Source organism: Leptidea sinapis, chromosome 6, assembly GCF_905404315.1.
Source record: "Leptidea sinapis chromosome 6, ilLepSina1.1, whole genome shotgun sequence".
Classification (NCBI taxonomy): Eukaryota; Metazoa; Arthropoda; class Insecta; order Lepidoptera; family Pieridae; genus Leptidea; species Leptidea sinapis.
This window is the reverse complement of record NC_066270.1, coordinates 15,809,905-15,824,957: the sequence shown is the minus strand read 5'-3', so window position 1 is coordinate 15,824,957 and position 15,053 is coordinate 15,809,905. Positions and strand designations below refer to the sequence as shown.

The 15,053-nt window shown below is 36.0% G+C and overlaps 1 protein-coding gene across 1 annotated transcript in view; it reads left to right on the top strand.

Moving 5' to 3' along the window:
* The window catches only part of LOC126964837 (terpene synthase-like), a 32,708-nt gene extending 25,549 nt beyond the window's left edge, over window positions 1–7,159 (top strand). Inside the window, exons 8-9 of the mRNA XM_050808155.1 lie at window positions 4,259–4,386; window positions 6,542–7,159. Coding sequence (XP_050664112.1) covers window positions 4,259–4,386; window positions 6,542–6,604 — 191 coding nt within the window. The 3' untranslated portion in view covers window positions 6,605–7,159. The remainder of the gene's footprint in view (window positions 1–4,258; window positions 4,387–6,541) is intronic.
* Window positions 7,160–15,053: the final 7,894 nt, after the last annotated feature.

Genomic DNA, 15,053 nt, shown 5'->3' with positions numbered 1-15,053 from the left:
AGCAGTTTGGAATAGGTTGCGTTCCTTTTTTGCATCCTACCCTTGGGGCACGGTTTGTTTCCCTTCGGATGATCCTAGTGCCTGCGCCGTTGCAGTAGCCGATATGATACTGCAGGGCATGGATATTTTTATACCAAGCTCTGTAGTACCGATCGGTGGCAGATCACAGCCCTGGTTCGATGCGTCAGTTAAAGCAGCATCTGACTGCAAAAAACAGGCGTATCGAACTTGGGTTGCGGCGCTGGGCACAAAGGATCCGAACTGCAAAATTCTTAAGAGGAAACATAACCGTGCCTCCAGATTTTGTAAGCGGCAAATCGCCCGTGCGAAGTCAAAGCACGTCGTCAAAATCGGTGAGCAGCTTTCCAGTTACCCGACCGGAACACGCACGTTCTGGTCGTTGTCGAAAGCTGCTCTCGGTAAATTCAACCAGCCGTCCATGCCGCCGTTGCACATGAGGAATGACACCCTGGCCCATACGGCAAAAGAGAAAGCCGATCTCCTGTGCGCTCTTTTCGCCTCCAACTCGACTCTTGACGACAACGGAAAAACACCGCCGACCATCCCGCGGTGTCAGAGCTCTATGCCTGAAGTACAGTTCAGACAGAAAACTGTTAGGCGAGCTCTGTTTTCGTTGGACGTCAGGAAGTCGAGCGGGCCGGATGGCATTTCTCCAATCGTGCTTAGAACGTGTGCCCCTGAGTTGACGCCTGTGCTAACGCGTTTATTCCAGCACTCTTATTCCAAAGGCGTAGTCCCTGACTCATGGAAGTCAGCCCTTGTCCATCCGATCCAAAAAAAAAGGAGACAGTTCGGGTCCGGCAAACTACAGGCGTATTGATATAACCTCCTTGCTCTACAAAATCATGGAGAGCATAATTAGCCGCCAACTTCTGGTATACCTAGAGGGTCACCAGTTGATCAACGACCGACAATACGGCTTTCGCCATGTACGGCAGGTGATCTTCTGGTATACCTAACACATAGATGGGCGGGGCTATGGGAAAGGCCTGGCAGTTAGCGTGGATATAGCGAAGGCCTTTGATCGTGTATGGCACAAGGCGCTCCTCTCAAAACTTCCATCATTTGGGCTTCCCGAGAGCTTATGCAAGTGGACCTCCAGCTTCCTCACTTGTCAGCATACAAGTCGTTGTCGACGGTTTTTGCTCTAATCCCAAGCCCGTGAACGCTGGAGTGACCCAAGGCTGTTTGCTATCTCCCACGCTGTTACTTCTGCATATCAATGATATGTTGGACACCTCCAACATACACGGGCCATGCAGGTCTCTCTCGGGAAAACGTCGACCAGTGCCGGGAGAAACTTGTGTCTTCTATCGAGTCCTCTCTCAAGAAGGTCGCGGAATGGGGTAAATTGAACCTTGTAGAATTTAACCCCCAGAAGACTCAAGTTTGCGTGTTTACCACTAAAAAAACCCCATTTGTCGTATCATCGCTCTGCGATAACACTTCCCTTAAAGCCTCACCTAGTATTGGAATCCTGGGTCTCGAAATCTCGAGCGATTGCCAATTCCGTGGCCATCTGGAGGGCAAAGCCAAATTGGCTTCGAAGAAGCTGGGCGTCATCAATAGAGTACGGCAATACTTCAAGCCGGCCCATATTCTAGCACTCTACAAAGCACAGGTCCGGCCACACATGGAGTATTGCTGTCATCTCTGGTCTGGCGCACCCCAGTATCAGCTCGATCCATTTGACCGCGTGCAACGCAGAGCAGCTCGAATTGTCGGGGACCCAGTGCTCTGTGAACGGCTGGATCACTTGGCGTTGCGTAGATACGTCGCTTCATTGTGTGTATTGTACCCTATTTATCACGGGGAGTGTTCCGAAGAGCTGTTCAACCTGATTCCTGCCGCCGAATTCCATCTTCGCACGACACGCCACAAATTAGGAGATCATCCCCGTGTGGCGGTCCTCCACAGTGCGGTTTTCAAGGAGCTTTCTTCCTCGTACTACTAAGCTGTGGAATGAGCTTCCTTGTGCGGTGTTTCCTGGACGATACGACATGGGTACCTTCAAAAAAAGCGCGTACACCTTCCTTAAAGGCCGGCAACACTCTTGTGGTTCCTCTGGTGTTGCAAGAGAATGTGGGCGGCGGTGATCACTTAACACCAGGTGACCCGTACGCTCGTTTGTCCTCTTATTCCATAAAAAAAAAAAACAAGGCTAACAAATTTAAGGAAAATTTACATATAAAATTTGACATGAATATTACTGTTTTATTAAAATTATAATTGTATTGCTTAGTTTATAATAATTAATGGTTAGGTTCAATTTTGTATAAAATAAAAGTTTATACTGCATAAATTTGCATGCCTTGTAGGTAGAATAAGAGACACATAATCTAAATAAAATAAGACCCATTGTAAAACTGACCTTATTAAAATGCAAATAAAGATTATTATTATTATTATAATACTATTTGTAATCACTGTGCACTTGTTTACAAACAGAAATAACGAAACTCAAAACAATATTTATAGTTATTTATGCAACTGTTGTGTAATAAGGGGCATTAAAACACGAATGTGGAGTGATATCACATGAGTGTTTAATACCTAATTATCAACAGTTGCATACAAGACTTTATCTACACCCAGAATATAAATCCTCTAAAAGATTCTGGAACAGTTAGCTTACTGCTACCATTAAATCACCAATCCTAGTAGTAACCTAATGTCATTCATTACTGATTATATACAAATAAAATAAGTATTAATGCAACAATTACTTATTTTAGTAGTAATTTACATTTTGTATAGTGCTATAATTAAAATTCAATCGAATATAATGTTCTTTTGCAGCGGTTAAAATGAATCGCTTATTTTTTGTAAACAAAACAATAAAAATATCGAAGAAAAATGGCGGGGATTCGAATAACCTATTTATTTTTACGGCGCGCGACGTTCTGGGAGTGTGGAGCGCGTATAAACGAAAATGTTCTTTTTTGAAATTCATACAGATACCACGCATCGAGCAATAATAATGTGGCTGTATGTTGAAACTCTTTGCGCATGAAGGCATAAAAAAAACATAGGAGTGTTGTTATTAAATTCAGTACAACATTACAACACTCTTTTGGGTGCTGTAATGGTTATTAGAACATTGGGTGTTTTAATGTTGGCAATAAGCTAACTGTTTCAGAATCTTTAATAGAGGATTTAAAGCATGGGTGTAAATACTTAACGACACCCTCGACCCCACCGTAGCAAAGAACTACGACAACTGATCTATTTGTACATTATAGCTCGTCGCCAGGGATATTGCGCATGTGTGTACTCATGCACTCTCAGAAAATGGCCGTCCATAACAAGTCCGATCCAAAATACAAGATTTATCATCTAATAGATTATGAAAAATTATTAATATTTCGCCAGGGTTTTCTCGATCAGGGTCCACCAGGTTGAAGTAACACACTAAGAATTTCTCAGCTTATACACTCACAATTGCTAGTATAGAACTGAACTTGAACTGAACAGTCCTTACATTAAACAACCGCTTTTATAGCTACCTTACAATAGATAAATGAAGATACAACTTCTTTTAAAACAATCAAATAAAATTAGGTACTGCAAAATAATTCATAAATACAACTTAATATTTATAATAAATGTTTTAGTGAATTTATATAACTTCAAATGATTTATATTATATGGTTTGTTCATTTAATTTGAATAAACATTAGTAAGTAAGAAGATGCTGCAAACAAGTTTCGAAATGCAATTAAGAAAGACTAATTACATAAAATAATAAAGTTTGATACAGAATAATGATATTAATTCTAATACAAATTAATTTAATCATTTACACAGTAAATTAAGTATTTTAACAATAAATGAAACACCAATCATCTAAAAAACATTCAAACAGTCAAAACAGTGTCTATTATATATCAGACCTTAATAAATAACGGTTTTATGTTTACAAATAGCTATTTGTAATTAAATCATATATATTTCAGATATATCTACAACAATAATAATCATATTAATGATAAACTAAAACATAAATATCAATAGTTGCCAACTATTGCCGGTAGGTGGCAATTTGCGCCCATATATTCGTCTGAACAGGGTGGTATTAAAATTTATTATTAAATTTATAACATTACTTCGAAGAGAATAGTGATCACTAAAGCTTCAATATCTAACTCTCAATAAACTTAACGTCAAGCTGATGCTAAATAAAAATAAATATTTATAATATTATGATCTTTTAAGAAATCCTTAACCGACGCCATAGAAATTCTTAGGCAACGCACCACAGACATTAATCTAAAACGGTACTGCGTGTCAACCCTCGAAGAACTTGGCAGCATGGAGTATACAAGACAAAGATTACGTCAACTCGACCGCCAAATACGAAACGAGGTAAGGTAAACACATTTATATAATATTACTGACGTTGAAGTGCGAATTTCACGATTCGTCCGTGGTTTGTAAACGTTCAGTTACCCAGCAGACGTCCAATACCTACTTGCCCTGAACATATCAGGGGCATATAAAGAATAGGGAAGTTTAAGGCCCAATGGTGTCGTAAGACGCAACTAAGGGCATAAACCAGCGGAAGGCCTCTTTGCACAGTATGCCGGCTAGAGTGTGGGTTCCAGAACAGCACCTTTTTCTGCCGTGCAGCAGTGGTGTGTAAGCATTACTGTATTTCGGTCTGAAGGGCACTACGGCTAGCTACGGCTACTAAAATTACTGGGCAAGTGAGACTTAACATATCTCAAGGTACCGAGCACAATTGAAGTGCCGCTCAGAATTTTTATTTTTTGAAGAATCCTGAGCGGCACTGCATTGTAATCGGCAGGCTGTATCAATTACCATCAGCTGAGCGTACTGCTCGTCTCGTTCCATAATGTCATAAAAAAAAATACAATGGGTGCGCGTGTACTGAATATCGTGCTGTTCGCGCCAATTAACTAATATTCCCATCCATTCATATTCCATTCCCCGCAAGAGCACTATTATATCGATTTATATCGACGTACTCGTGCCGATCGACGTGGCGTGATCGCTCGTCTAGTTAGCTTCCAGCCGTCGTTATAACCGCAAGTCATTAGTGAATCGTTGAAATCAACTCGATCATTGACAGCGAGGATCCTCGACCGCGTTGTTAACTCACCTCATATAAACGCATTTACTAGTGGATCGTATGAGTTTATAGTACAAGTAAAGAAGTCTCACTCCGCGAAATCAATTAAAGAAATAGGGACTCTTGCGTCCATACAATAAGATAACACAGCGCTATTAAACTACAGTTATATCAACCTAGAAGTTGCCTTGATGTCTCTTTCTATCGCGTGACTCTTACCTCTTCTGACGATATTAGGGTTGTCATCTTCACCTAAAACGGCACCCACATAGTATAAGGTCACTTTATAAAAATATCTCAGTTTTTATCTATAAGACAAATAGGTATGTAATCGGTTTTTTTAAATCAATATTCTTTCGTTGTCAAACCTACATTATTTGAAGATACTGTATTGCGTTTGCTATTTCGATACCTACACTTGGAGTGAGACGGGCCTGCTACTGGACAAACATTAGCGGTGGATAGCCACATTGAATTGACACTATGCACACATAACAAAATCCGATGACCCTACAATAATTCTCATTCCTAGTCTGTTTGAATGTAACGGAATCGTTAATCATGATTTGCGGCCCCTTCAAAGCCTCGCTTTAATTTGTTATCAAGGATTAGTGTCAATTTAATAATTTATATAGTCCGTCCCTTTATTCTAATAGTGACCTTCAGGATAAGTGTTTTTTTTATGTACGACACAATATTATCATCCTTATAAGAAAGAAAAAGCAACAATCTATACTATATACTAATATTATAAAGCTGCAGTATTTGTTTGTTTGTTTGAACGCGCTAATCTTTGGTACTACTGGTCCGATTTGAATGATTCTTTCAGTGTTGGGTAGTCCATTTATCGAGGAAGGCTATAGGCTATGTTTTTTTTTTCAAAATTAGGGATCCACAATAAAATTGCTATTTTGTAACACAAGGTGTAAAATCGAAAACCTATTTTTGCGTGTGCTGCAAAAACTATTGACAATAGAACAAAATGATGTACATGCTATAATATAGGCAATATTTTATTACTTATAAAACTATCGCATGAATTATACTTTATATGGCAAAACAACGTTTGCCGGGTCAGCTAGTAAATAATAGTTAGGAAAAAACTAAAAAATATGCTTTTGAATGAATAACCCCAGTTACTTCTGATAGCTATCGGTGTCGGGGGCGAGATTTATCATATAACACATTAAGTACACTTTACTTCCAAGTTATGTTTGCCACTCTCGCCTCAAGAAGATTCTGCCATTCGTAAATGTGGAGGGCTTAAAAACGAGCTTTATAATATATATGAGTGGCGTATCACAATAGATCATATTTGTCGCAGTGAAACAATTTTTTGACGTTTTCTACATTAGTATATTGGAACGCCTAGCACATGTTAAGAGTAATCCTCGCTTTTACATTGACTAAGTATTTTTATATTTTCAGATTGAGCGGTTGGGCGGTAATCCAGAACTTATTGCAGTTATGAATGATTTGAACATTATGTGATATGTTTTAGTTAATTTTTAGATATTTTAATATTTTTTTTTAATTGGTTCATATTTTTGAAAAATAAGTTATGTTTATATACATTTTGTGTAATTAGTAATAGTGTAACATAACGGGCTATTTACAGTAAAAGCTATTAAGTTCAAGTTTAAACCAATAATTGTAGATTGAAGTTAATTTAAATTTGGTGCGAGATGTAGGTATATTTTTTATATTATACTGAATAGGTACTAAACAATATTAGACTACTAAATATACAATTGTAACATAATTTAAAAAGTAAACAAAATTTGTATTCCAGTATAAGTTTGTATGTTTTATGGTTAATTATAACCTAACAACACCACATTATTGCAAATCCTGCAAATAAATATGATTTGATTTGAATGATATAATTTACAGTAAGTTGTATTTTTATTATAGTAAGAACAGGTAACATATTATCATATACAAATAAGAGAATATGATAGAAGGAAGCAGTTTTATTTAAAGTACAAGTAAAAAACCCTTATAATCTTTTTCCCTGAACCTTTCTAAAATACAAATGTAAGTTTATTAGTAACGTTTTATTTTACGCCCGTTTGACTTGGAGGAGTAAACTGGAGAATTCGTGACGAGAGCGTTACGAAAAATGTGACCGGGCGAGGCGAACGGAAGTTGAGAGGGAGATATAAGTTGGTGAAGTTAGAAACATAATGAGTTACAGTAGAGGCAAGTGAGAGAGGTGTAAGCACATATTTTCTTTCTCTCTACTCTCATAGCCATTGTATGATACATAGAGGTATACTTAGTTTGGCCATAAATACTATTACAATTAAAAATAAACAAAATATTACATTTGTATATTATATTATATAATTATTGAGTTTTCTCATTTTGGCGATAATACATTGTACAATATTTTGCGATATTAAAATGGGGTGATAAAGAGAACCGAATCGCTGTGATTGCATTACACAAAGTAGGTCCATACCTACGCAGTACGTAAACATTTTACTAATACCAAGCGTATGGAGAGTTTTAAAAATTGCATTTGGCTATGGAGCCAATATGGAGTATTAGTAAAATGTTTGCGTACTGGGCTATAAATAGGTACAATGAGTACTGTTTGTGACAGAAAAAGACCTGGCCGTCCACGTAGTGTTCTTACGAAAAAGGTGGTCAAAGCAGTAAGGAAGGAATTCTGTCCTAGAAACATGCATGAACAACGCGTATTATAAAGGATGACCTAGGACTTGCAGCCTATAAGAGACGTACTGGTAATTTCTTAACATATAATTTAAAAAAGAATAGAGTTGTAAAATCGAAACAACTACTGAAGCGGTACGCAAAGGGAGGTCACAGAAAAAATTGTTTACGGATCAGAAAATTTTAACGATTGTGCAACATTTTAACAAACAAAATGACTGTATTTATGCTCTAAGGAAGCTTCCCTATACAGAGTGTAACATGGGCACTATCCGACTTCAGTGATGGCTTGGTGGGGTATTAGATATGAAGGAGTGACTGAGCCATACTTTTGTGAAAAATGTATCAAAACATCGGCACATTAGGTAGTGAAGCCCCTTAACAAGGCCATGTTCAATAACCAAGAATGATTCTTCCAGCAAGACTCGGCGCCTGGTCATAATGCTCGGTCTACGCAGTCTTGGTTGGAAACGAACGTTTCGGACTTCATCAGAGCTGAAGAGTGGCCGTCGTTACGTAAGATTACCATTTATGTTCAGTTGTAGAGAGTACGGCTTGCTCTAAACGCCATAATAATTTGGAGTCCCTTAAACAATCCGTATAAAATTAATCACTCGCCAATCGGCAGTGAAGAATTTTCCCATGGAAAGAGCAATAGCAATATGCAATAGCAATTTTTTTTCTTTGTTTCAGTATTTATTACAGAAAGACTAGGTTTAGGTACATATATCTCGGTCAGTCGTTCGTTTGGAAAATAATAAAGAGAAATAAAAAATCTTTTCAAAAATTTGTGAAATTACAATTCACAAACAACAAAAATTTTTGTTAATTTTTATAAAAAAACAACTGACTTCAAAAAACTATACTACATGAAAAGATACAATATGCACTAAAAAGTATAAAAATAATTGCGTATTTTTATACAATCTAATTCTAGTTAAAGTTATTGCTATTTTTGGAATCAGTGTCCTCCCACCGCGCCCCCGCTTTCGCCTCATCTCACCTATGTATGTAGTTACAAACCTACCGTGGCTGACACCGACTCCAAAAATAACAATAATTGTAACTAAAATAAGATTGTATAGAAATATGTATTTTTTTTCCAGCCTCCAAGGCCCCGCCCCGCTTTTCTGTAAAAGCCTTTAGGGCTATCAGCACAGGGGAGGTTTTTAGTCGGTAGGGGGTGTTTACACCCGAGCCCGACATTCTTCAAATTTTTTTTTAATTCAAAAAAATTCAAAAAATTCAAAAATTCAAAATTTCTTTATTTGTACACAGTCATTTACAATCACATATGAAACTCTCCTGGTAGATTTAGATAATCTGTGTTAGGAGAGAATCGCTCATTGCAAGTTATACAAAACAATATTAAAAACTAAAAGTAAGGAAGTTGTTGACTCAAGTGAATTGGATTATAAACAAACAAAACCAGTTATCTAGTCGGCCCGGCGGCCCGGGCGATCGCACGCGAAATAAGTCATTAATTTCAATGTGGATCAGGTTATATTAGCATCATGCTAGCCGCAGGTACGCAGCCGGACGACTACATAAACATGGGAGTTAGGATCATGTACAAACATTTTTTTTTTTGATATAAATAAAGATTATAGTAAAAATGTACAATATATCAAACATTGTAGTTACTTATTATTACTGATTTTGAAACATATTATGATACACACACACACACACACACATATATATATATGCACGTAAACATAGGAAATTACATAAATATAACATCTTAACAATATATATATATATATATTAAACCTATATAAAAATATATATACGGTACTTTAAGCAGATAAATAAATTCATACATAGGAGCAAATTTTGTGAACGGGCTGTAAATCTTTTAATTTTTATGTTTTATAATAATACATTTTTTTTAAAATAATATCTTATAGTTAGAAACCGTTTAGAAATTTTTAATCTAATTAATTTTTAAGTATTTTTTCCGTATCTTCATAGTTGAGTGTTTTTAGCCATTTAATAACATTAATTTTACATTCCCTAAATAATAATATTAAATAATTATACTAGACTAATTAATACTAGACAATAGGTCTTGGTATTGTTTTTTGAAGTCGGTTTTTTATTTTTTATTTTTAGTAAATCTGAAGCATACTGACTAATTCGTCCGAGTATGTATAGACCTACAAGTTTGCAATGCAGCAATGAACGTAAGAAAATTACAATTTGATTACAGACAGTTTGATATTCAGCCACAGATCCCACCTTGACTGTAAGTCGTTAAGGAGTTCCATTGATCATCATATTTGACTACGACAATTACTTGACTATGACAACGTTACGGTAGGTGACTCAAATATTCGGATAGCATGTACTCTAAAAGATTCTGCTGACTATCATTAATTTGCTCCTAAGAATTAAAGCGTTCTGTTACTTTGTCATGGATCCCATAGTCGGAACCTAACCAAACTATCATCAATCTATCCTTGAAATACATCCTTTTCAATACAAAATGAATAATCGAAATCAGTTTGCGTGATATTCAATTATTCGTCGATTTTTTATGGTTTTTCAAATGGTCACATTTAAGACTTTTATGGTTTTCGCATGGATGTCATTGTCAGATCTGGACCACACCAGCACCAGCTTTCAAACAAAAAAGAATCATCTTAATCGGTTCACTCAGTTGAAAGTACTTAGGCAACAAACATAAAAAAAATCCCGATGAAATGAGAACCTCCTCCTTTTTTGAAGTCTCTTAAAAATGCAAACATTAAGTATACACATAATATAAAACTGAAAACAAAATTTTATGAACGATGCGGGGCTCGAACCCGGACTCTCACCACCAGAATAACACATAGGCTATAATTTATAAAGCTATAAAGGCATAAAAGGCATTTGATTTTTCAAAATTGATTCTTTTAGAATTTTTTTGATGTCATTTCTAAAATACTAGACACTACTACCGCTTTGGAAGCAAAAGGCGCTCTGAGAGAGAAGAACAGGGGCAAGAAAGTCTCCCAACATTTTTTTTGCGCTCTTTTTAATAAAATATACAATATTGTATTGTCATTACTATTGCTATAAAATAATAATAATCTAGTCCCAGGCTGTTCACGATCACTTAGATATTCAGCTGTGGAGTAGTAGAATAACGACAGAGCCATTCTTTAATAAAACATTTAAATTTATTTATAGATATGCCTGAACAGTGGCTGGGACTTTATTATAGAAATGTATACATTTACCATTAAAGCTATTATGTATGTATGTGTGAATTATCCAAAATATTACGATAAGTGTCAGTAATGAGGAATAAATCTGCAATCTGCGAGGTTATTCGTGCGCATGCATGCACAAAAATTGTAGGGCTTACAAATATTAATATAAAATAATGTAAAATATTGCATATTACACTAATATTATAATTGTGAAGGTTTGTGAGTATGTGTGTATGTTTGTTTCTTCTTCACGCGCAAATGGCTGGACAAATTATGATACAATTGGGAAGCTGACACAATAGAACAATAAAATGTTGTAAGGAATTATAGATCCACAATAAATCCGCGACACACTATCTACATACCTATTACGGCTTAGCCACAGAAACTGCTTTTATATTTTAAAAATTTATAAAATCTAGGGTTTTGAGGTGGTTTTATTGACAATATATCACTACTTTTCACTAAATTTAATTACTTCATCATAAAGAACACTTAATTTAGATAATATTTGTGCCTTAAATCAGTTTAAACTGACCATTACTTTAGGATAAATCATACATAGGTAGGTTTGACGACTGTTGACTTATTTTTAAGTTACTTTTTACTACGTAAAAAGTGATCTTCAGCAAGTAGCTTCTAAGTTTTGTAATTATTATTTTTTGTTTAGTACTTTAGTTTCTTTGTTTAATATGTTTATCAAATAGAGTAGGTATTAGGTAATGTAATTATTTCTGTGCTATGACAATTGCTATACAGCAAGAATCGAATGTTCATGTTGAACAGCGCTGATGTGACTAGCACCTTGTCAAGCAGAAGTCACAGCTGTAGAAAGTTCTGTGCAAGCTGATCCTCGATGTCAGGAAAATGCTATCCGCATAGCCGCTCAGCGTGCATCACAGACTCCTGAGAAGCAACTTCTCGGCGTCAAGAAAACGCAGAGTGTATGTATGACCTCTCAACGTGTCGGTGAAACACTTGAATTAGCAGCTTCTCGACGGCACGAGCAAGCCCATCTCATAGCTAATCAGCGTGCTTCTGAGATAGCAGATGAAGCAAATGCTTTCTGGCTAGCCAGTGCTGAGCGTCAAGCAGAGCGCCGGCAAGTAACAAACAAAAAAATAAAACACACACATAAAAAAAAAACAAAATAATACTGAATCGCTCATAACTTGGGTATTCGATGTAACAAAAGACACTTTTTCCTTCATTCCTCTAGCAGCGGGGCGTTCAATCAATCAGTAAAGCAACAGTATTTTTGCTGCTTCATAGCGTCCACGCAGACGACGTCCCGGACATCAGCTAGTCAATATATATATATATATATACATACATTATTCCCGCATTAAAAGGCTAGATGCAGGCATAGTATTTTTGCTGCTTCAAATTCAAATATTTTTATTCAAAATAGGATGTGAAATCACTTATTGAAAGTCAAAAAACTACCACCCATTCCAAAATGAATGCCTCAGGCCTGAGAAAAATGGGCGCAACAAACTCAGCGGGATTTTTTTTTCATTTTTCAAAGTAACATTTACAAAGTAACAAAGTAACATTGTACAATTAAACTTATTATTTAATAGCCTGAGGGCGGTCGCTCCATTCCCAATCTATGATATCATTAAGAAAGTAATTTATGTTATAGTAACCTTTACCACACAAACGGTTTTTAACAATTCTTTTGAATAACGTAATACTTTTGCTTTGAACATTTTCTGGGATCCTGTTGTAAAAGCATATACATCGCCCCACAAAAGATTGCTAACTCGACTAAGTTGAGTAGTAGGCATTATAAGCTTATGTCTGTTCCTGGTGTTAACATTATGGTTATGACAGTTTCTAGCAAATTCACTTATGTGCCTATGAACATAAATTACATTATCAAGAATATATTGAGAAGCAACAGTCAAGATGTTAATTTCTTTGAATTTTGCTCTGAATGATTCCTTAGGGCCTAGGTTATAAATAGCGCGAATACCCCTCTTCTGCAGCACAAATATTGTATTAATGTCGGCAGCGCTGCCCCATAGCAATATACCATAAGACATAATACTATGGAAGTACCTTAGATATACAAGTCGCGCCGTATCTATGTCAGTTAATTGTCTAATCTTTTTAACCGCGTATGCTGCAGAACTAACGCTGTCACGAATACACGCAAGATGCGATGTCGTATGTTAGTCACTTTTAGTATTGTTACTTTATGTATGTTAGTCACACTTAGCAAGACCCACTTTTTGAAGTTTGGATAAATTTTTTGTCATTACCTACAACACGATAATATATTTTCACGCTTAAAGATGACCCGCGTGTCGCGACTGATTCGCTAGCATGATGGCGCGCGGATGTCATCGGTGTGGCCAAAGACACAATCCAAAGATGGAAACCAAGCTCACTCCCAGGTGACCCCTGATGGAACACTGGATTACATCTCCCGTTTCCCTTACACCCCCGCGCGGCCTGTTGCCTCAGTACGGTTTGCAGTTACATTAGAGTTACATGTCGTGATATTTTCGTACTACTTTGTTTTTGAAGTTTTCATTGTTACGTTTTGAGTTTTGTTGTTAATAGTTCCGTTGTTTCTGTTGTTTTGTATCGCTATATTAGTACCTACTGCCAGAAAAATAAATACTTTTTTACGTGAATTTTAATATTTTTGAAGTAAAACTTCCTTAGACGCGACTCAGGGTAACTCAATTATTTTTCTCACGGCAGTAACGCTCTTTTCCATCACAAAAAAAAACAATTAAACAATTATTTACCGTTAAAATTAAATGGTTTTAAAAAATTGTTTCAAATTTCTCAGTTATATTTTTTGTAAGGTTCGTGTTCGTGTCTATGTTTATTTACTACTACTTTTGAAATACATAAATTATTTATAAAGTTTTGAGAAAGTTTCTCACGATTGCGATAAAATATAATTATTCACTAACAACGTTACATTGATATGTGCTAATAATGTAACTTTCAATTTCTTATTTTCTATTATTTTATTTAACGAGTGAAAAATTTTAAATTTTCAAAGTTTTATGAATGTAGAAGGGGTAATTTAAACGCACTTAATCGAATTTAAATATGTGTAGTTTACAGTTTCCATCAATAACTATAATAATAGCTGACTCAATATAATTTGGGCAGCGGTACCCCTTACAATTCAGAATAAGTATTGCCTACTCGTAATATTTTTTTGCGCCCAGTCGAAAGGGCTCCCCTCCGGGAGGTGATGAATGCTCATGCATACAGACGCAGCCTAACGGCCGTTCCCAATATTCAGTCTATCTCTTATTTGAGATAAAAATCGTAAGTATCGTTGACTTTTCTGTCCCAATAAACTTATCGACGGTAACTCACCTTATCCATACACGCGGTCTGTCATTGGGCCGACGGCGACGTATAGCTTATTACCAGGGATAAAAGTTGGAAGTATTGAAATTGCAATTCACGCGTCCCAATATAAGGCGATAAGAATGACTTATCGGGTATATTGGGACAGCTTCAGATTATTGATAGCTAATTACTGACAGTAGAAGGTAGTAATTTATCTCGTCTGTAGATAGTATATTGGGAACGGCCGTAAGTATGCATATCTATCTATCTATATGTGTATATATATATTTATATATGAATATCTGTTTAATCAAATCGCGGGTAAAGATTACAAGCACACGGTTTTTTTTTATAAAAGTGAGTAGGCGAGGTGAAGTGTGTATCGTTTGTGGAACTTGTTTAATGTCATTTTATCATTAAAATAACATTAATAATGAATAATTAAGCGTTAATTGACAACATATTTTAGAATAATAATTAACATTGTTAGCTTAAAGTATAGACGTATGTTTCATCATTATTTACATACTTGCTACAAATAACATACCTCAAGCCTACTGTAACGCCTACTACGAGTATAATTTGATATGGATATTCTGTTTGGTTATATGTATTTATATTTTTTGTGACATTTCTATTTTGTCCCCTCCACGCAACTTTCTCTCACCCTCTGTAGTCTAGGTACCTATATTTAACCTACTTAAAAAAAGGAGGAGGTTCTCAATTCGACTGTA